General features: G+C 33.8%; 4 protein-coding genes and 1 pseudogene across 4 annotated transcripts; all 5 read right to left on the reverse strand.

Moving 5' to 3' along the window:
• On the reverse strand, positions 1–2,265 carry LOC137837030 (7-deoxyloganetin glucosyltransferase). Its single transcript, XM_068645850.2, has 2 exons — positions 1,535–2,265; positions 1–1,101 (listed from the first exon to the last, which is right to left on the reverse strand). The coding sequence occupies exons 1-2, from the start codon at positions 2,061–2,063 to the stop codon at positions 194–196; spliced, it is 1,437 nt and encodes a 478-aa protein (XP_068501951.2). The 5' UTR covers positions 2,064–2,265; the 3' UTR covers positions 1–193.
• A 1,546-nt stretch (positions 2,266–3,811) lies between these two features.
• Positions 3,812–5,749, reverse strand: LOC137837031 (7-deoxyloganetin glucosyltransferase). Its single transcript, XM_068645852.2, is given in 2 exon segments — positions 3,812–4,794; positions 5,214–5,749. Coding segments are annotated over 2 exon segments (1,455 nt in total). The 5' UTR covers positions 5,737–5,749; the 3' UTR covers positions 3,812–3,862.
• Positions 5,750–8,443: 2,694 nt separating this feature from the next.
• On the reverse strand, positions 8,444–10,350 carry LOC137836386 (7-deoxyloganetin glucosyltransferase-like; annotated as a pseudogene).
• A 2,967-nt stretch (positions 10,351–13,317) lies between these two features.
• LOC137837032 (7-deoxyloganetin glucosyltransferase) lies at positions 13,318–15,192 on the reverse strand. The gene is made up of 2 exons (XM_068645853.2): positions 14,670–15,192; positions 13,318–14,249 (listed from the first exon to the last, which is right to left on the reverse strand). The coding sequence occupies exons 1-2, from the start codon at positions 15,190–15,192 to the stop codon at positions 13,318–13,320; spliced, it is 1,455 nt and encodes a 484-aa protein (XP_068501954.2).
• Positions 15,193–21,488: 6,296 nt separating this feature from the next.
• LOC137836387 (7-deoxyloganetin glucosyltransferase) lies at positions 21,489–23,424 on the reverse strand. The gene is made up of 2 exons (XM_068645115.2): positions 22,896–23,424; positions 21,489–22,471 (listed from the first exon to the last, which is right to left on the reverse strand). The coding sequence occupies exons 1-2, from the start codon at positions 23,422–23,424 to the stop codon at positions 21,540–21,542; spliced, it is 1,461 nt and encodes a 486-aa protein (XP_068501216.2). The 3' UTR covers positions 21,489–21,539.
• Positions 23,425–24,089: the final 665 nt, after the last annotated feature.

Below are 24,089 nucleotides of genomic sequence, written 5' to 3' on the forward strand. Positions count from 1 at the left end.
TGGTAAAAATATATCTTAGTATATTAAACATGTTGTAAATACAAGTGTCACATCACATACACCTGAGGCATCATATTTGTTTCACAAAGCAACAAATCCAAGAGAGTATCAATTACTCTTCACAGTACAGATTTGGAAGAAAAAAAAAACTGTTTAATCTAATTTTGTTTGAACAACATTTCACTTGCTTAATCTAATTTTGTTTCAACAATATTTCACTGATCATTTTGTCCAAGTTCATGTATGAAAGACCACTAGATCTAGTGTCCTCCTCTGCCTTCTGCTTCAACTGCATCACCTTTTGTCTCATCTTCTTTCCTTTCTCTCCCACCATCAATTCATTCACATGTTTCTCGACCTCCTTTCTCTTCACATCAGTGTCAATTTCAATCCCAATGTCCCATTCATTGCAAATATTTCTACAGTTTCTTGACTGATCAGCAAAAAATGGCCAACACACCATTGACACACCAGCACAAATGCTTTCAATTGTTGAGTTCCATCCACAATGAGTCAAGAATCCACCAATTGAAGGGTGATTCAGCACTTGCTCTTGTGGACACCAGCTTGCAATTAGACCTCTATCAGATATTTCATTCACAAACTCAGATGAAAAAATCACTGAGCCACCACTCACAAGATCAGGCCTAATGATCCATAAAAAGGGTCTCTTGCTGTTGGCCAAACCCCAAGCAAACTCCAAAAGTTGTTCTGGAGACATAACCGTGATGCTACCAAAATTCACATAAACAACAGAATTAGGTTCCTTGGACTTAAGCCATTCAAGGCACTCAGTATCTTCCTTCCAGAGATTGGAAGCTAAAGATTCCAAATGATTCTGTGGACTTTGATTTAAAAATGATGGGAAAGGGCCAATGGGGTAAACAGAAGGGAGCATAGAAGAGAGAGCCTTCAATGCCTCAGTCTCAAGTTCTTCATAAGTATTTATAACAGTTGCAGGGGCTTTGAGCACACTATCAGCCATATCAATGATAGATTTTACTATAAAGTTGTTTGGATCTGCTGTCCTTATAAAGTCATTCGGTCTAAAGTTTTTCATGGCTGGAATCCTGTCTAGTTTGGTGTCCAAATAACTTTCATCTGCAATCATGATTACAAAGCCTATAGTTACAAGTTCCACATAATTACATATGAACATTTTCTTCATTTGCATGTATCCATTAGTTACAAATAGTAGAAAGGGCTAACATTGAAATAACTTTTCAGAGGATTTTGTTACCTTCAGTTATTATTTCAATTCAGATTAAGATTGTCACTGGTCTTACCTAATGGATGCTATAACTAATGCTATAAAACTTTTTACAGAAAGAAAAGATAAAGTAAAGTAATATATTTAGTACATCAGTCTATCAGGGAAAACCGACAACTGATATGATATCTCAGCAAAGACATTATTTTTTACGCACATATACACAATATCAATTGTTAATATATTACTTCATTTCGAGGAACCATATCCGAATTACTCGTGTTATTCGTGCACGTTCTTAAAAGAAAGAGCTTTAAAGCATACCTTTGAGTGGTATTAGACCTCTATCAGAAAGAATACGCATTTGCAAAATAGACAATAAGGAGCTGGCACTGGCTGGTGAAAATAGAAGAATAGGGAGTGCTAGTTCTTGAGCAGCTTGTGTAGTAAAAGTCAAGGAATAATCAGAAACCAAACAAGTAACTGGAGGTATATGGCCAGCAATGGCAGAATCATGGAGTCTAGCAAGAAGTTCACGAAAGGGTAAGAGAAAGTTCTCTCTCACTGATTTAGAAAGGGGCACTAAGTCTTGAGTGACATTAACAACTTCATCTGTGAGGGGAAGACCATCTGGGATTGTCTCAAAATGAAAATCTGGAGAACCATCAAAGGCTTTAAGACCCCTTGAATTGAGCAAGCGTTTGTAGTTGTATTCAGTGTGGACAAAGGTGATGTGAAAGCCTCTAAGATGAAGCAACTTTGCTAATCCGAACAAAGGATTGATATGGCCTTGAACTGGATATGGGATCAACACAGCATGTGGCTTTTTCTCTACAGGGTTACTCATCTGCATTTTTTTCTTGTAGTGTGAAGAGAGTGTTTGGAGAATGAGATACAATATGCATAAGCATATGCTTTCAACGGGGATGAAGCAATTATGCTTTGGAGAATGAGATATGGAGAAGGAAAAACATGTCCATTTAACTGGGATGAACCAATGTTGTTCAGCACCGAACGTGTTAACTATGATATTCTGTTTTTAATTGGAGAATGATACTTGTACGATACTTAAACTTAGAGAAAGTTTTGTTAACACCCTCTGTGTCAGTCTAACGTGGCCAAGGATGGTGACAAACCGTATCTAATCACTGGTTCTGATGATCACGCTGCCAAGGTTTTGTTTTGATATTGGTTTTCATTTGTTTGCTTGATTGATTTACCTGTTTTTGATCGTCTTGTGAAAAGACAAATTAATGGTGCACAATTCTTTATAACTTTTCCAAAATACTTTGGTATTTATCAATTAACATTAACATTACATTTTACTACAGTACACATGTGTTAAAATTTTATTATACATATTTAAATAAATAAATTTTGAGAAAATTATATCATATTGTAATTGTTTTGTAAAAGATGTTGAACTGAAAAGAAAATTAAAAAATATTATAATTGTTCTTGTAAAAGGGACTGAAATTGTAACTCTACCCAATGAACAATTAATTCCTTCTCGATTGTAGTACTTTCCTTCAACTTTCTCTCCTAGCAATCGTGCTTTAACTCTTGACCGGTCCGAAATGTCCTAGCAAAAGGTTATTTAATGTTTACGTAAGTGTTTGGTATTCAAATGCAATAAATACAATAATAATGTATTTTTGTCTTGATTGTTGTGTTTATTTATACAGTCTCGATGGACCCTTTTATTGTCTGGCCGAAGTTAAGATATGCATAACGATTAAAGGGTGTATTATCTAATCTTCCATATGACTTATCCTAAGTTAATGATTCATTTATCGTAATATAATTTTTTTATAATGGTAGGTTTTGTGATGGTCTGATCCCTAATAGTACAATAATTATAAACAATATTATCAAATTTTTAAATTAATGTTATTTAATAATTTTAATTGAAAAAATAAGTATTGTGTAAATTTTATGCACAATAGTTATAGAAAACGTAAGTAACACTAATAATATAAACTTATACACATAAAATAAAAAAATTATAGTTTAATTTGAGAAAAAAATAAATTTTAGAAATAATTTTTTTAAACAAAACAAATAAATTGTATTTTAAAACCAAACTTTAAAAAAAGATGGTTGTGCATTATTTTTTAATTTATTTTACTAAACTTTTCTTTTATTGTTGTGATAAACCAAACTCATTTTGACTATTTCGACTCTTCAGTGTAACTCTAATCCACTTTATATGAAAACTTTATAGACTAAAGTTTTTTTTAACTTATTCATTGATTAAGTCAATAAAAAAATATTTATTTTAAATATGGATTGTAACTGATGTGGGACATAAGTGAACTTAATATATATGATCAATCTAACTTTCTAATACTCAGTATAATAGAACACGCATCAAAGAATATCTTACCATATTTGTTTAAAATTCCTGAATAGACATAAAACAAACTTGTGCTTAAGCAATTTTTCCATTTCATAAATCTTAACTGCAAATAAGAAGTCTAAGAAAGCACTAATGTGATTTTCAAAGACAAAAGTAATATAGATAGCTTAAATATGTTGTAAACATAAGTTTCACTAACACTTGAGCCATCATTTTTGCTTCACACAGCAACAGATCCAAGATACATGACTCATCACAGTTCAGATTCAGAGGAAAAAGAAAAGTTGTTTAATCTAATTTTGTTTGAAAAACACTTCACTAATCACTTTGTCCAAGTTCATGAATGAAAGACCACCAGATCTAGTGTCCTCCTCTGCCTTCTTCTTCAACTGCATAACCTTTTGCCTCATCTTCTTTCCTTTCTCTCCCACCATCAATTCATTAACATGTTTCTCCACCTCCTTTCTCTTCACATCAGTGTCAATTTCAATTCAAATGCCCCATTCATTGCAAATATTTCTGTAGTTTGTTGGTTGATCAGCAAAAAATGGCCAACACACCATTGGCACACCAGCACAAATGCTTTCAATTGTTGAGTTCCATCCACAATGAGTCAAGAATCCACCAATTGAAGGGTGATTCAGCACTTGCTCTTGTGGACACCAGCTTGCAATTAGACCTCTATCAGATATTTCATTCACAAACTCAAATGACAAAATCACTGAGCCACCAATCACAAGGTCAGGCCTAATGATCCATAATAAGGGTCTCTTGCTGTTGGCCAAACCCCAAGCAAACTCCAAAAGTTTCTCTGGAGACATAATCGTGATGCTACCAAAATTCACATAAACAACAGAATTAGGTTCCTTGGACTTAAGCCATTCAAGGCACTCAGTATCTTCCTTCCAGAGTTTGGAAGCTAAAGATTCCAAATGATTCTGTGGACTTTGATTTAAAAATGATGGGAAAGGGCCAATGGGGTAAATAGAAGGGAGCATAGAAGAGAGAGCCTTCAATGCCTCACTCTCAAGTTCTTCAGAAGTATTTATAACAGTTGCAGGGGCTTTGAGCACATTATCAACCATATCAATGAGATATTCTAACATAAAGTTATTTGCATCTGTTGTCCTTATATAGTCAGGTAGGTCCTCCAGTCTAAAGTTTTTCAAACCTGGAATCCAGTCTAGTTTGGTGTCCAAATACCCATTTGTCAAATAACTCTCATCTGCAATCATGATTACAAAGTCAATAGTTACAAGTTCCACATAATTACAGATGAACATTTTCTTCATTAGCATGTATCCATTAGTTAAATAGTAAAAAGGGCAGATTGAAATAACTTTTCCGAGGATTTTGTTACCTTCAGTTATTATTTCAATTCAGATTAAGATTCTCACTGGTCTTACCTTATGGATGCTATAACTAATGCTATAAAACTTTTCTGCAGAAAGAAAAGATAAAGTAAAGTAATATTTTTAGTTCAGTCTATCGGGGAAAACCAACAACTGATATCTTAGCAAAAGACATTATTTGTTATTCACATACATAATATCAGTTGTTGATATTACTTCATTTAGAGGAACCAGATTCGAATTACTCGTGTTGTTCATGCACTTTCTTAAAAGAGAGAGCCTTAATGCATACCTTTGAGTGGTATTAGATCTTTATCAGAAAGAGTACGAAAGTGCATAACAGACAATAAGGACCCGGCACTGGCTGGTGAAAATAGAACAATAGGGAGTTCTAGTTCTTGAGCAGCTTGTGTAGTAAAAGTCAAGGAAAAATCAGAAACCAAGCAAGTAACTTACGGCATATGACCAGCAATGGCAGAATCATTGAGTCTAGCAAGAAGTTCACGAAAGGGTAGGAAAAAGTTCTCTCTCACTGATTTACAAAGGGACACTGAGTCTTGAGTGACATTAACAACTTCATCTGTGAGAGGAAGACCATCTGGGATTGTTTCTAAATGAAAATCTGGAGAACCATCAAAGGCTTTCAGACCCCTTGAATTGAGCAAGCGTTTGTAGTTGTATTCAGTGTGGACAAAGGTGATGTGAAAGCCTCTAAGATGAAGCAACTTTGCTAATCCGAACAAAAGATTGATATGGTCTTGAGCTGGATATGGGATCAACACTGCGTGTGGCTTTCTCTCTGCAGGGTTACCCATCTACAATTTTTTCTTGTAGTGTGAAGAGAGTGCTTTGGAGAATGAGATACAATATAGATAGGCAAGTGCTTTTAACTGGGATGAACCAATAATGCTTTGGATAATGAGATATCGATATGGAAAAGCATGTGCATTTAAATGGGATAATTATGTTCCGCACCTAATGTGTTAACTATGATGTTCTGTTTTTCATGTGCCAAACATAAAGCCAATGGCACTTTGAACTTTCCCATAATGGAAACATGTTGCATACACTACGTGTAATAATTATATAATAGATTATGTATGAGTAATATGTGTCCTTGATTTTATGTGATTTTTATTTTATATTTATAATGGAAGTCGGATATATACGTAATAATCCATATTAAATGTAATTTTAAATTGTATTTTTAGGGTTTGTAATTATGTAAGTAAATAATTGCATGTATAATTAATTCTATTATCATATTATTGTTTTAATTTTTACATGTTTAAATTTAATTTACAAATACCACTTTTCAATTTGGTTTTTTTATATTTCACTTTTTTAAAATTCATATTTGAGAAAATAAAATTGAATATCATTTGTAATTAATTATTTATATATTTTCAATTTCAAAAATTAGTTAATTTTTTAATATTATTTTTATTTAATAAGTTAATGATTTAAATTATTTTTCAATTTTAATTTATACTTATTCTTATTAAAAGAATACAATGAAGGGTAAGCCCAAAGACCTAAAGGGAAGCCAAAGAGTTGGGATTTTCTTAGGAACAACATTAAGCGTTTGGATGACACCCATCGTGAACACGTCAAAGGAAAAGGCTATATGCATATAAGAAAAGAAGCATAAGTATAAAAGGGGAGTTCAGAAGGAGCCTGATCGATACAAATGCTATCAGCCGGATGACACGAGTTGATAGCAAGGATGTCATCAACAACATCAGGTTTCAAAAGGCACACTCTATCTATGAAAGAAGTGATAGAAAAGGAATCCTAAATTGGAAAAAATACCTAGTGAATTTCGGATCAACCCAGTCAAATTCCAAACGATGGGATAACACTCCATTAGAGTTTGATCAGTCGACAATAGTGTCCAAATCATTAACTCTAACTGAGTTAACACTAGAGGGCACAACCTCCTCATGTTGAGGCATGGGGGGCAACATTTCAAGCGCCCCAAAAGAGGAAGAAGAAGAAAGAGACGATATGGAGGTAGAAGAGCTAGAGGAAGACATGATTAACCTCTCAGAATGAAGGGAAAACACCTCGCTAGATTGTAAGGGGTTTCGGAGGTCAGAGTGAAGCAAATGATGGACAAGTGCTAGAGGACCACTATTTATAGGCGTTGGAGAAGAGGAATAGTAAAGGTCTCTTTGATGTCAACCGTTAGATCTCGCTCAATACAACGATCATATTGCTTAGCGCCAAACATTTCAAGTAATCTTGACACACGTCTTGTCAGGATTTCGACGTCATCGATGTCACATCCAACATCGGTAAGTACAATCAGCACATTTAGACTCTTCAAGTTGGCACCTTTCCGGCCTGAGGGCAAGTGTATCGGTTAGAACCGGACGAATCATGGAGGATTCAGTACCCAGTTTATGTCAACCGACATGAGTAAATCCCCGTCAAACTCGATAGAAGATTAACACGTCTAAAACAGTGATTAAGAATTAGGTAATGTGCTCTTAATTATGATCCAAACATTAATCCCACCCAATAAAAATGGGCTCATGATAATCATATAAAGTCACAAGTTTTGAGAAAAAAGCATGTCATTATCACATATTAACTATATCGAATACCGAGAACTTACTTAAGTGTTGGAATACCTTTTGTAGGTACCATCCCGACCAAGAGCATACGAAGGAGTGGAGGCCAGGGGAGGAGGAGTAGCAAGGGTGATTCAAAGAGAAGTAGAGTTGTCAAGTGAAGTGGAGAGAAAAAAAGATCGACCGATCGAAGAAAAAAGTAATAATTCTCTTAATCATTTATGTACTAGAACAAAAATAGTTAATTTTTCTCTTATATGCAAAATCAAAGAGGATTTTAATCCTCTTGTAAACAAATTAATTGTGCAAAGTTGTTTATAACCTTGCCAAAACACTTTGGTATTTATCAATTAGAAGTTAACATTAAGATTACATTTTACTAAACTATACATATGTTGAAATTTTATTATAGATATTTAAATAGATAAATTGCGAACTATATTTATTGGAATACGAGATTTATTGTAGTATATATTCTAAAGAATAAATTAAGCATTGTATAAAATCAACTATCTGAAAATTAAACCATATTGTAATTATAAACAATATTATCAAATTTGAAAGTTAATGCTCTTTAATGATTTTAATTAAAGAAATAAGTATATATTGTGTAAATTTTATGCACAATAGTTCTAGAAAACATAAGTAACTAATAATATAAACTTATACACATAAAAAATAAGAAATTATAGTTTAATTTGAGAAAAAAAATTAGTTTTATAAATAATTTTTTTAAGAAACTCACAAAAAAAGGAAAAATAAATAAATTGTATTTTAAAACAAAACTTTAAAAAATGATGGTTGTGCATAATTTTTAATTTACTTTACTAAACTTTTCTTTTATTGTTGTGATGAAGCCAACTTATTTTTGCTTCACAAAGCAACAGATCCAAGATACATGACTCATCACAGTTCAGATTTAGAGGAAAAAGAAAAGTTGTTTAATCTAATTTTGTTTAAACAACACTTCACTAATCACTTTGTCCAAGTTCATGAATGAAAGACCACCACATCTAGTGTCTTCCTCTGCCTTCTTCTTCAACTGCATCACCTTTTGTCTCATCTTCTTTCCTTTCTCTCCCACCATCAATTCATTAACATGTTTCTCCACCTCCTTTCTCTTCACATCAGTGTCAATTTCAATTCCAATGCCTCATTCATTGCAAATATTTCTGCAGTTTGTTGGCTGATCAGCAAAAAATGGCCAACACACCATTGGCACACCAGCACAAATGCTTTCAATTGTTGAGTTCCATCCACAATGAGTCAAGAATCCACCAATTGAAGGGTGATTCAGCACTTGCTCTTGTGAACACCAGCTTGCAATTAGACTTCTATCAGATATTTCATTCACAAACTCAGATGACAAAATCACTGAGCCACCAATCACAAGGTCAGGCCTAATGATCCATAAAAAAGGTCTTTTGCTGTTGGCCAAACCCCAAGCAAACTCCAAAAGTTTCTCTGGAGACATAACTGTGATGCTACCAAAATTCACATAAACAACAGAATTAGGTTCCTTGGACTTAAGCCATTCAAGGCACTCAGTATCTTCCTTCCAGAGATTGGAAGCTAAAGATTCCAAATGATTATGTGGACTTTGATTTAAAAATGAAGGGAAAGGGCCAATGGGGCAAACAGAAGGGAGCATAGAAGAGAGAGCCTTGAATGCCTCAGTCTCAAGTTCTTCATAAGTATTTATAACAGTTGTAGGGGCTTTGAGCACACTATCAGCCATATCAATGATAGATTTTACTATAAAGTTGTTTGGATCTGTTGTCCTTATAAAGTGATTCGGTCTAAAGTTTTTCATGGTTGGAATCCTGTCTAGTTTGGTGTCCAAATAACTCTCATATGCAATCATGTTTACAAAGCCAATAATTACAAGTTCCACATAATTACATATGAAAATTTTCTTCATTTGCATGTATCCATTAGTTACAAATAGTAAAAAGGGCTAACATTGAAATAAGTTTTCCGAGGATTTTGTTACCTTCAGTTATTATTTCAATTCAGATTAAGATTGTCACTGGTCCTACCTAATGGATGCTATAACTAATGCCATAAAACTTTTCTACAGAAAGAAAAGATAAAGTAAAGTAATATATTTAGTAGATCAGTCTATCAAGGAAAATCGACAACTGATATGATATCTCAGCAAAGACATTATTTTAAAGGCACATATACACAATATCAATTGTTAATATATTACTTCATTTCGAGAAACCAGAACCGAATTACTCGTGTTACTCATGCACTTTCTTAAAAGAAAGAGCTTTAAAGCATACCTTTGAGTGGTATTAGACCTTTATCAGAAAGAATACGGATTTGCAAAATAGACAATAAGGAGCTGGCACTGGCTGTTGAAAATAGAAGAATAGGGAGTGTTATTTCTTGAGCAGCTTGTGTAGTAAAAGTCAAGGAATAATCAGAAACCAAGCCAGTAACTGGAGGTATATGGCCAGCAATGGCAGAATCATGGAGTCTAGCAAGAAGTTCACGAAAGGGTAGGAGAAAGTTCTCTCTCACTGATTTAGAAAGGGGCGCTAAGTCTTGAGTGACATTAACAACTTCATCTGTGAGGGGAAGACCATCTGGGATTGTCTCAAAATGAAAATCTGGAGAACCATCAAAGGCTTTAAGACCCCTTGAATTGAACAAGCGTTTGTAGTTGTATTCGGTGTGGACAAAGGTGATGTGAAAGCCTCTATGATGAAGCAACTTTGCTAATCCGAACAAAGGATTGATATGGCCTTGAACTGAATATGGGATCAACACAGCGTGTGGCTTTTTCTCTGCAGGATTACTCATCTGCATTTTTTTCTTGTAGTGTGAGGAGAGTGTTTGGAGAATGAGATATAATATGGACAAGCATGTGCTTTTAACTGGGATGAAGCAATAATGGTTTGTAGAATGAAATATGGATAAGGAAAAGCATGTCCATTTAATGTTTATGTTCAGCAACTAATGTTAACTATGATGTTCTGTTTTTCATATGCCAAGCATAAAGCCAAAGGGCACTTTCTTAGTACAGAATTTTTAACATTCCCATAATGGAAACATTGTTGCATAGATTAGTTTTCTTCTTTGCAAATCAAATTAATTTTCAGAGCATTTATGTTCACGTGGTGGTGCATATGTTCCAGATAAGGTATTATGTTTACTTATATAATTGATTATATATGAGATTACGTGTAATAATTATATAATAGATTATGTATGAGTAATATGTGTCCTTGATTTTATGTGATTTTTATTTTATATTTATAATGGCAGTCAGATATATACATAATAATCTATGTTAAATGTTATTTTAAATTGTATTTTTAGGGTTTGTAATGATGTAAGTAAATAGTTGCATGTGTATTAATTCTATTGTCATATTATTGTTTTAATTTTTACATGTTTAAATTTAATTTACTAATACCACTTTTCAATTTGGATTTTTTATATTTCACTTTTTTTAAAATTTATATTTGAGAAAAAAAAATTGAATATCATTTGTAATTAATTATTTATATATTTTTAATTTAAAAAATTAAATAATTTTTTAATATTATTTTTATTTAATAAATTAATGATTTAAATTATTTTTCAATTTTAATTTATACTTATTCTTATTAAAAGAAAACAATGAAGAGTAAGCCCAAAGGCCTAAGGGAAAGCCAAAGAGTTGGGATGAAGTTGAGAAGGAACAACATTAAGCGTACGAAGGACACCCATCATAAACTCGTCAAAGGAAAAGGCTATATGGAGATAAAAAAAGAAGTATAAGTATGTGAAGAAAAAGGGGAGTTCAGAAGGAGCCCGACCGATACAAACGGTATCGACCGAATGACACAAGTCAATAGCAAGGATGTCGTTAACGACATCAGGTTTCAAAAGGCACACTCTATCTAGGAAAGAAGTGATAGAAAAGGAATCCCTAAATAGGGAAAAATAACTAGTGACTTTGGGATCAACCCAATCAAATCCCGAATGGGATGACTCCCGAGTAGGGTTCGATCGGTCAACAACAGTGTTTGAATCGTTAGCCCTAACTGAGTTAAAACTAGAAGGCACGACCTCCTCATGTTGAGGCATGGGGGGCAACATTTCAAGCGTCCTGACCGACAAGGTTCGGTTGAGGATGAACCAGAAGAGGAAGAAGAAGAAAAAGACAATTTGGAGGTAGAAGAGTTAGAGGAAGACATGACTAACCTCTTAAAATGAAGGGAAAATACCTCGCTAGATTGTTGGGGGTTTCAAAGGTCGAAGCGAAGCAAGTGATGGACGAGTGGTGGGGACCACTATTTATAGGCGCTTGAGAAGAGGAATAGTAAACATCTCTTTGATCTCAACTGTTAGATCTCGCTCAATCCAACGATCATTATTTCTTAGCGCCAAAAAATTTAAGTAATCATGGCAATCGTCTTGTCGAGATTTCGGCGTCGTCGATGTCACATCCAACATCGGTAAGTACAACCATCACATTTACACTCTTCAGGTTGGCACCTTTCGAGCCTAGGGGGCAAGTGTATATCTGTCAGAACCAAACTAATTGTGGAGGATTCAGTACTCGGTTTATGCCAACCGACATAAGCAAATCCATCAAACTCAATAGAAGATTAACAAGACTAAAACAATTATTAAGAATTAGGTAATGTGCTCTTAATTATGATCCAAACATTAATCTCACCCAATAATAACGGATCATAATAATCATATAAATAGTCACAAGTTTTGAGAAAAAGGTACGTCATTATCGCGCATTAATTGCACTAAATACCGAGAACTTACTTAAGCGTCATAGTACTTTTCAAAGGTACCATCCCGACCAAGAGCATACGAAGGAGTGGAGACCAAAGGAGGAGGAGTAGCAAGGGTGATTCAAAGAAAAGTGGAGGGAAGAAAGCAACCACCAACCAAAGAAAAATGTAATAGTTATCTTAGTCCCTTTCTATAAAAAAAAAAAAGATAGTTAAGTTTTATCTTATATGGATATTCAAAGAGAATTTCTTAATCCTCTTGTGAAGAAATTAATGGTGCAAAATTCTTTATAACCTTTCTAGAACACTTTGGTATTTATCAATTTGAAGTTAACATTAAGATTACATTTTACTATAATACACATATGTTGAAATTTCGTTATACATATTTAAATAGATAAATTAGGAACGATATTTATTGGAATAGGAAATTTATTGTAGTATATATTCTAAAGAATAAATTATCAATTAAAAGTTAACATTAAAATTTCATTTCACTATATAGTACACATATGTTGAAATTTTTTTAGACATATTTAAATAGATAAATTTGGAACAAAATTTGGAACGATATTTATTGAAATACGAGATTTATTGTAGTATATATTCTAAAGAATAAATTAAGCATCGTATAAAATCAACTATCTGAAAATTAAACCATATTGTAATTATAAACAATATTATCAAATTTGAAAGTTAATGTTGTTTAATTATTTTAATTAAAGAACTAAGTATTGTGTAAATTTTATGCACAATAGTTCTAGAAAACGTAAGTACCACTAATAGTATAAACTTATACACATAAAACAAAATTATAGATTAATTTGAGAAAAAAAAAAAAATTTAGAAATAATTTTTTTAAGAAACTCACAAAACAAGCAAAATAAATAAATTGTATTTTAAAACAAAACTTTAAAAAATTATGATTGTTTATAATTTTTTAATTGATTTTACTAAATTTTTCTTTTATTGTTGTGATGAAGCCAACTTATTTTTGCTTCACAAAGCAACAGATCCAAGATACATGACTCATCACAGTTCAGAATTAGAGGAAAAAGAAAAGTTGTTTAATCTAATTTTGTTTGAACAACACTTCACTAATCACTTTGTCCAAGTTCATGAATGAAAGACCACCAGATCTAGTGTCCTCCTCTGCCTTCTTCTTCAACTGCATCACCTTTTGTCTCATCTTCTTTCCTTTCTCTCCCACCATCAATTCATTCACATGTTTCTCCACCTCCTTTCTCTTCACATCAGTGTCAAATTCAATCCCAATGCCCCATTCATTGCAAATATTTCTGCAGTTTGTTGGCTGATCAACAAAAAATGGCCAACACACCATTGGCACACCAGCACAAATGATTTCAATTGTTGAGTTCCATCCACAATGAGTCAAGAATCCACCAATTGAAGGGTGATTCAGCACTTGCTCTTGTGGACACCAGCTTGCAATTAGACCTCTATCAGATATTTCATTCAAAAACTCAGATGACAAAATCACTGAGCCACCAATCACAAGGTCAGGCCTAATGATCCATAAAAAGGGTCTCTTGCTGTTGGCCAAACCCCAAGCAAACTCCAAAAGTTTCTCTGGAGACATAACTATGATGCTACCAAAATTCACATAAACAACAGAATTAGGTTCCTTGGACTTAAGCCATTCAAGGCACTCAATATCTTCCTTCCAGAGATTGGAAGCTAAAGATTCCAAATGATTTTGTGGACTTTGATTTAAAAATGATGGGAAAGGGCCAATGGGGTAAACAGAAGGGAGCATAGAAGAGAGTGCCTTCAATGCCTCACTCTCAAGTTCTTCAGAAGTATTTATAACAGTTGCAGGGGCTTTGAGCACATTTTCAGCCATATCAATGAGATATTCTAACATAAAGTTATTTTCTTTTGTTGTCCTTATATAGTGAGGTAGGTCCTTCAGTCTAAAGTTTTTCAAACCTGGAATCCAATCTAGTTTTGTGTCCAAATACCCATTTGTCAAATAACTCTCATCTGCAATCATGGTTACAAAATCAATTGTTACAAGTTCCACATAATTACAGATGAACATTTTCTTCAATAGCATGTATCCATTAGTTAAATAGTAAAAAGGGCTAACATTGAAATAACTTTTCCGAGGATTTTGTTAACTTCAGTTATTATTTCAATTCAGATTAAGATTGTCACTGGTCTTACGTTATGGATGCTATAACTAATGCTATAAAACTTTTCTGCAGAAAGAAAAGATAAAGTAAAGTAATATTTTTAGTTCAGTCTATTGGGGAAAACCAACAACTGATATCTCAGCAAAGACATTATTTGTTATTCACATACATAATATCAGTTGTTGATATTACTTCATTTAGAGGAACCAGATCTGAATTACTCGTGTTGTTCATGCACTTTCTTAAAACAGAGAGCCTTAATGCATACCTTTAAGTGGTATTAGACCTTTATCAGCAAGAGTACGGAAGTGCAAAATAGACAATAAGGACCTGACACTGGCTAGTGAAAATAGAAGGATAGGGAGTTCTAGTTCTTGAGCAGCTTGTGTAGTAAAAGTCAAGGAAAAATCAGAAACCAAGCAAGTAACTAGAGGCATATGACCAGCAATGGCAGAATCATTGACTCTAGCAAGAAATTCACGAAAGGGTAGGAGAAAGTTCTCTCTCACTGATTTACAAAGGGACACTGAGTCTTGAGTGACATTAACAACTTCATCTGTGAGGGGAAGACCATCTGGGATTGTTTCAAAATGAAAATCTGGAGAACCATCAAAGGCTTTAAGACCCCTTGAATTGAGCAAGCGTTTGGAGTTGTATTCAGTGTGGACAAAGGTGATGCGAAAGCCTCTAAGATGAAGCAACTTTGCTAATCCGAACAAAGGATTGATATGGCCTTGAGCTGGATATGGGATCAACACTGCGTGTGGCTTTCTCTCTGCAGGGTTACCCATCTGCAATTTTTTCTTGTAGTGTGAAGAGAGTGCTTTGGAGAATGAGATACAATATGGACAGGCATGTGCTTTTAACTGGGATGAAGCAATAATGCTTTGGAGAATGAGATATGGATAAGGAAAAGCATGTGCATTTAAATGGGATAATTATGTTTAGCACCTAATGTGTTAACTATGATGTTCTGTTTTTTATGTGCCAAACATAAAGCCAAAGGCACTTTGAACTTTCCCATAATGAAAACATGTTGCATAGACTACGTGTAATAGTTATATAATAGATTATGTGCGAGTAATATGTATCCTTGATTTTATGTGTTTTTTATTTTATATTTATAATGGCAGTCAGATATATACATAATAATCTATATTAAATGTTATTTTAAATTGTATTTTTAGGATTTGTAATTATGTAAGTAAATAGTTGCATGTATAATTAATTCTATTCTCATATTATTGTTTTAATTTTTATGGAGAACTTACTTAAGTGTCAGAATATCTTTTGTAGGTACCATTGATAAGGGCCAATGTGTAGTATTTATAATTGAGAAAAATGAACACTTTGAAACTTAATTGTTGTTTAATGTTAGCAAATTACCTAAATATGAGAATTATTGATTCTTATTATATACGTTGAACCAAGAAACAAGTGAAGAAAATTAATCTCAATTTTTGTGTAAATTGCAGATGAATATGAAGCATTGAAAGAAAGAAAACAAAAACTTAATTGGATCACAAGAAGATTTAGCTCAAGCTAGAAGATTTAGCTCAAGCTAAAATTATCCAGATTTGATTAATAGTGCAATACTAATCTAGCTCAGGTTAGAATTGCTAACTCAAGCTAAAAAAACACCGAAAGATCTAGTTTAAGCTAAATTGGCTCGCTTGAGCTAGATTTCACTATATAAATTTTGAAATACAGCTAAAAGAGGGGCGGTGGAAAAAGTGTGAACTTTTAGAGAGAAGTTAGAGAGAGAAGAAGAAAACTTTCTTCTCAGGAGAAGAACTTGCTTAGATTAGCCATTCTTATGCAATCCAGATCAAGAATGAAGATTGGAGAAGTTGTCATGAGTGGCTAAGTGCTTTCTAACTTGGGATTGAATGTAATCTACTTTGATCAAATGTATAGATAGTACAATCATAATTGTTCACAACACAACAAGAAAAGTAAGGATAAGCTAGTGAAAATAAAATTTTAAAATATACACAATTTAATCAAAAGAGAAAACCAAATTAAATGGATCAATTTCTCAATTATTCAATCTTCTTCAAATCCCAACATAAAACAATCACATAAATTCCACATGGATTTACACATCCAGGATGTTCAACAAACAAAATAACAATTGGCACCTTCTAGAACACCTGTATTAAGTAAGTCCTACTAGATACTAACACTTAATTCAATACCCAAGACTTAAATTACCAACGAATCCAAGAGAAAGGACCAGGGTAAGTTCAATCCAAGTCGTGCATCTCATTGATGGAAAAAATGCACGCAGAAGCAACACACAATCACAAATCAACTACAGAAAATAAACAACACATGATTTAACGTGGTTCGGTTGCCAACTGCAACCTACATCCACACAGGCAACTATTAGGTTTTCATTATATCCTGTTAAACACCAATTACAAGTACAATGATCTCTTTAAATAGAGAAAAATAGAGATAATAAAAGGACACAATAATTAAGCCCACTCACTAAAACATGGTGTCTACTCAGCCCAACCCAATTGGTCCTGGCTTCATACCCAACAATCTCCCACTTGAAGTCACGGAACAATCTTCACTTGCGCTTCAACTGTGTACATGGTGTCTTGTCAGCCCAACCCAATTGGTCTTGACTTCATACCCAACAATATCCCACTTGAAGTCACAAAACAATGTTCACCTGCACTTCAACTGTGTACATGTACTTCTGTAATCTGTCGACGGAACTCAATGTTGCACCTCTAGTTGCCACCAGCCTTCTTAATCATTTTGAAGACTTCATTAAAACTCCCCTGAGTTTCAACACGTCAGTCATTGACCCGTTCTCTGTTCCTACCGGCTCCCACATACAAGAACTATCGGATCCTGGAACAACCTGAGAACAAACACTTTCCATATTCAACAAGAAATTTTCTGGAGAAGTTTCAACCGCTGGAATACTGGTTCTCATAACCCATTGTCGTCTAGGAACCTTAGCTGAAGCACGACCCGTGCTCCCACTGCCACAAGTACCTCTGACTGGTCTACCTGAACCTTTCCATGCTCGTTCATCCTGAATCTAACCTGTGGCTCTGGTCTCTTGTAAAGACAACCCTCCCACGAGATTCTGTGAATCGGACTTTGTTTATCTTCTAAACTGGGATGGTCACTCCCTCAGACATGGTAATCTGACTATATACAACGAACCTCTCTTTCTTCCGCAAGCCATGACAAGATTTCCCTTGACGACCTTCCACTTCTGATTTCCGAACTTCACTTCATGTCCCTGTTCGTCCAACTTCCTAACAGAAATCAAACTTTTCCTCAAGCTTGGAACAACTCTAACATCCTTCAAAGTCCAGAAACCAACTGGTGTCTTCAACACTATGTCACTCATGCCCATAACATCAAGAGTTCTGTTGTCCGCTAGTCATACCTTTCCAAAGTCTCCAATAACTAGATTCTGCAATGCTTCAGAATCCATGACCCAGGAATCCACACTGCTATCTGCGCAACAGACTGAAAAGTCCTCGTCCGCGAAGTCTTTTGCAATGTTGACTTATTTATCATTTGGACATTGATTCCTGAAATGCCCCACCTCCTTGCAAATCCAATATGTTACACTTGACAAATTCTGAATCTTTGATTGACTCCTTCTTTTGTTCTTGCTCCCATTATCTCTGATATTTTTCTTACCTCTGATGACATATAGCGATTCACTATAATTCCCCAGAACTCCTTCTTTGGACATCCTCACCAAGAATGAGATCACGAATCTTCTCAAAAGTGAATCTGTTGGATCCCGCACTGAACTGGTAACTGCTGTAACCGTTCCGGACCAACTGTCAGGCACAGACAATAACAGTAGTAAAGCTTGAACTTCATCATCGAACTTAATGCCCACTGACATAAGTCTGGCTAAGATCATATTGATGTGCTCAGTAACTGAACTCGCAAATCCTCAATTTGCATTTTCCACCAACTGAAATTTGTACCATCGAATTTTTAATTCGGAACTTCCCGTCTTCTGCCATCTCAAATGACTAGTCGAGATACTCGGTACAACTAATTTCAGATCTTGGCAATCTTTTTTTTTTAAATCAAGACCACAAAAATTGCACCACCCAAAATCACTCACCAACAGACCTGGTCGCAGTCCTCACTGCACTGGCGCTCTGCACCACCACCGTTGTTGGTCACCGTTGTTGTGAAGCAGATTTGGGAGCCTCCTCCTTGAACCGCTGTGAAACCCTAAGCCTTGGGACACTGTTGCAGCCCTTGCAAAACCCTAGCTTTGGGATGCTGTCGCCGCCTCTGCGAAACCCTAGCTTTGGGACACTACTGCCGCCTCTGCGAAACCCTAACTTTGGGACGCTATTGCAGCCGCAATTTTCACGTATCGTCGATTAATTTCTGCTAATCGGATCTCTAGTGTGTAAACGAACCAAGGCTCTTGATACCACTTGATGGAAAAAACGCACGTAGAAGCAACACACACAATCACAAATCAACTGCAGAAAATAAACAACACATGATTTAACGTGGTTCGGTCGCTAACTGCAACCTACATCCACACGAGCAACTATTAGGTTTTCATTATATCTTGTTGCACACCAATTACAAGTACAATGATCTCTTTAAATAGAGATAAATAGAGATAATAAAGGGACACAATAATTAAGTCCACTCACTAAAACATGGTGTCTACTCAGCCCAACCCAATTGGTCCTGGCTTTATACCCAACACTCATATGTCACAGTGTGCATGAACTCCCCCATAAGCCTTTCATCACCTAATATCTTAGTGTATGTGACTTAGATCATCAGTGAATTTAGGAGATCTCTGTTAGCACATAGGCATGAATTCTTAATACACAAACAAAAATCAATTAAAATATTATCCCAAATGTATGAATTCAATTCCATACCATTTTCATCATACAATATCATTCAAAATGCAATCCACAACATTCAAAAGCCTATTTAACATAAAAAAAACACTTAAATACTAAACCATCAAAAATCTAATATTTCTACAAGTTTAAACAATATATAAACAAACAACATCCCTGCAAGATAAATTGAATATTGGGACCACATCCCCTCCACATCCAGATCTTCTAGCCTAGGGTCCTATTTAAAACAAAAGTTAGTTTCTCATACCTGAAATTCCTTATTCTGATGGAAATTCTACCTCAAACAGGAGAATCACTCCAAATTTAGAAACCTAAAGCAAGTTATTCAAACATTACCAAATTTTACGGGGGTTACATTAGAGGTGGATGAATGAGTTTTTTAGACTAGTTGATTTATTCATTGAAAGGTTGTCAAATTATAATGACGAAGTTCAAGTGGTAGTCCACTTATATTAGAATATTCGATACTCAAGTCAGTAAAAATTCAATGAAATATGAGTTAATTAATGACAAAATAAAATTAAATGAGTATCCTTTGAGAAATAAGATTGTATTTATAGGTTTTTGAGGTTACGAAAACATCTGAATAAGATTCATACCAAATATTTAGGTCTGATGATATATTACCAAATATTAGAGTAATTATAGTGATAACAAGTTATTTTTTTCAAGTAATCCCTAATTATCCAGTTCTAGGGTGATTTTTGCCCAACTACTACAAATAGGTATTATACTACTAGTATTTTTCAGTACTAGGTAATAGACTGTGTTGTTATACATCTTGATTTGATTCATTTCGATATGATGGTTACTTGTGCTCAACTTAAAAAAAGAACCACAAGATAAAAAAAAAAAAAAAAACTAAGGAAAAAAAATCTTTAAGAGACATATCCACAAAAATCCTACTTTGTGAGTTTCTTTATTAAAGGAAAAGATATTCCTTAAAAATAAGATTTCGAACAAATATTTACTTAAAAAAACTTTATACATGTAGAAAAAATTATTTTCGATTTGAACTATTCACGGTATAATCTAGTTTAAATGTTTAAATTGTTAATGTTAAAATCATGGTTAAAGATAATTTAATTATGAGAAAAAATTTAAAAAGGAAGACTAACATTTCTACCAGGAACAAAAATAAAAAAAATTATAAACACAAATATTGATATTATCTTTACATATTTTTAATATAATGATTAATAATTTTAAAAAAAGAAATAACATTCAAGGAATTTACAAAGATATTACTATAATCATAAAGAACTAATTGAGTATAAATTAAGATGTACATCATGGTAGTAAAGACATTCTACATTTTATTTTATTAAAAAATAAATTTATTTATACATATTATTGTATTTACTCTATTATGGTACAAATATATCTTAATATATTAGACAATTGGTATAGTGTGATACTAAATTAAATAAGGATGCAATGTATTTTACCAGATAAATTTATCATGTTTATAATATAAATAAATTGAAAAGATAATAAGTTAATTGAAGTGAAATTTAAATAACATTTTCAACAATAAAAATAGTTCATTTTTGTCTGATATGAAAATTTAAAGAGAATTACTTGATCCTCTTGTGAACAAATTAATGGTGCAAAATTCTTTATAACTTTGCCAGAACACTTTGGTATTTATCAATTAGAAGTAAACATTAAAATTTCATTTCACTATATAGTACATATGTTGAAATTTTATTACACATATTTAAATAGATAAATTTCAAACGATATTTATTGGAATAGGAGATTTATTGTAGTATATATTCTAAAGAATAAATTAAGCATTTGTATAAAATCAACTATCTGAAAATTAAACCATATTGTAATTTTAAACAATATTATCAAATTTGAAAGTTAATGTTGTTTAATGATTTTAATTAAAGAAATAAGTATAGTGTACATTTTATGCACAATAGTTATAGAAAATGTAAGTAACACTAATAGTATAAACTAATACACATAAAAAAAAGAAATCATAGTTTAATTTGAGAAAAAAAAAATATTTTTAGAAATAAATTTTTAAGAAACTCACAAAAAAAGCAAAATAAATAAATTCTATTTTAAAACAAAACTTTAAAAAATGATGGTGGTGCATTAAGTTTTAATTTATTTTACTAAACTTTTCTTTTATTGCTGTGATGGACCAAACTTATTTTTGCTCAACAGATCCAAGATACATGACTCATCAGTGTTCAGATTTAGATCAAAAAGAAAAGTTGTTTAATCTAATTTTGTTTGAACAACACTTCACTAATCACTTTGTCCAAGTTCATGAATGAAAGACCACCAGATCTAGTGTCCTCCTCTGCCTTCTTCTTCAACTGCATCACCTTTTGCCTCATCTTCTTTCCTTTCTCTCCCACCATCAATTCATTCACATGTTTCTCCACCTCCATTCTCTTCACATCAGTGTCAATTTCAATCCCAATGCCCCATTCATTGCAAATATTTCTGCAATTTGTTGGTTGATCAGCAAAAAATGGCCAACACACCATTGGCACACCAGCACAAATGCTTTCAGTTGTTGAGTTCCATCCACAATGAGTCAAGAATCCACCAATTGAAGGGTGATTCAGCACTTGCTCTTGTGGACACCAGCTTGCAATTAGACCTCTATCAGATATTTCATTCACAAACTCATATGAAAAAATCACTGAGCCATCAATCACAAGGTCAGGCCTAATGATCCATAAAAAGGGTCTCTTGCTGTTGGCCAAACCCCAAGCAAACTCCAAAAGTTTCTCTGGAGACATAACCGTGATGCTACCAAAATTCACATAAACAACAGAATTAGGTTCCTTGGAATTAAGCCATTCCAGCCACTCAGTATCTTCCTTCCAAAGATTGGAACCTAAAGATTCCAAATGACTCTGTGGACTTTGATTTAAAAATGAAGGTAAAGGACCAATGGGGTAAACAGAAGGGAGCATAGAAGAGAGAGCCTTCAATGCCTCACTCTCAAGTTCATCAGAAGTATTTATAACAATTGCAGGGGATTTGAGCACACTATCAGCCACACCAATGCAATATTCTACCATAAAGTTATTTGGATATGTTGTCCTTATAAAGTCAAGCATATCCTTCAGTCTAAAGTTTTTCAAACCTGGAATCCAGTCTAGTTTGGTGTCCAAATACCCATTTGTCAAATAACTCTCATCTGCAATCATGATCACAAAGCCAATAGTTACAAGTTCCACGTAAATACAACTGAACATTTTCTTCGTTAGAATGTATCCATTAGTTACAAATAGTAAAAAAGGCTAACATTGAAATAACATTTCCGTGAACTTTGTTACCTTCAGTTATTATTTCTATTCAAATTGTGATTCTGACTAATCTTACCTGATGGATGCTATAACTAATGCTATAAAACTTCTCTAAAGAAAGAAAAGATAAAGTAAAGTATTATTTTCAGTTCAGTTTATCAGGAAAAACCAACAACTGATATCTCAGCAAATACATTATTTGTTATGCACATATACATAATATCGATTGTTGATATTACTTCAATTAGAGGAACCGGATCCGAATTACTCGTGTTGTTCATGCACTCTTTTAAAAGAAAGAGCTTTAATGCATACCTTTGAGTGGTATTAGACCTTTGTCAGAAAGAGTACGGAAGTGCATAATAGACAATAAGGTGCTGGCACTGATTGGTGAAAATAGAAGAATAGGGAGTTCTAGTTCTTGAGCAGCTTTTGTAGTAAAGGTCAAGGAACAATCAGAAACCAAGCAAGTAACTGGAGGTATATGGCCAGCAATGGCAGAATCATTGAGTCTAGCAAGAAGTTCACGAAAGGGTAGGAGAAAGTTTTCTCCCACTGTTTTACAAAGGGACACTATGTCTTGAGTGACATTATCAGCTTCATCTGTGAGGGGAAGACCATCTGGGATTGTCTCAAAATGAAAATCTGGAGAACCATCAAAGGCTTTAAGACCCCTTGAATTGAGCAAGCGTTTGTAGTTGTATTCAGTGTGGACAAAGGTAATGTGAAAGCCTCTAAGATGAAGCAACTTTGCTAATCCGAACAAAGCATTGATATGGCCTTGAGCTGGATATGGGATCAACACTGCATGTGGCTTTCTCTCTGTTGGGTTACTCATCTGCATTTCTTTCTTGTAGTGTGAAGAGAGAGCTTTGGAGAATGAGATACAATATGGATAAGCATGTGTTTTTAAGTGGGATGAACCAATATTTATATTCAACTCCTAAACCTGTTAACTACTGTGTTCTGTTTCCCATATGCCAAAACATAAAGTCAAAGGCTCTTTCTCAGTAGAGAATTTTCATCTTTCCCAGAATGGAAACATTGTTGCATAGATTACTTTTCTGCTTTGCAAATTGAAGTAATTTTCATAGTGTGTTTATTTCAATCGATATAATATTTAAATATGATTAGTGTTCCTGCTAGGGAGATGGAACTACAGAACTCCTGACTGACTTCGTTATCCTCCTTCCGGTCGGGCAGTCAGCTCCAACTTCAGTTTGTTCCTTTCACCTTAGCGCTACTTTTTCAGGTTCATTCTATCCCAGGTAAATGCCAAATGGGGGTACCTGCAGAAGACACTCTAACGCTCCAGTCAGCAAAGAGTATTATTCGGCATTCGGTTGTCAGAGTATATTCACTAATGACGTACCATGTTATTGGAACGTGCGCTATTTATATTATTTTAATGGGCTTACCTTATTGGGCTGGATTAGTGGAGTTGATCGTACTTAGGAGCGTACTACCTAGTTCTTAATAGTGGTTTGACTTTACTCTTGATTTGAGCAT

Source organism: Phaseolus vulgaris, chromosome 4 (genome assembly GCF_051622355.1).
Source record: "Phaseolus vulgaris cultivar YP4 chromosome 4, ASM5162235v1, whole genome shotgun sequence".
Taxonomy (NCBI): Eukaryota; Viridiplantae; Streptophyta; class Magnoliopsida; order Fabales; family Fabaceae; genus Phaseolus; species Phaseolus vulgaris.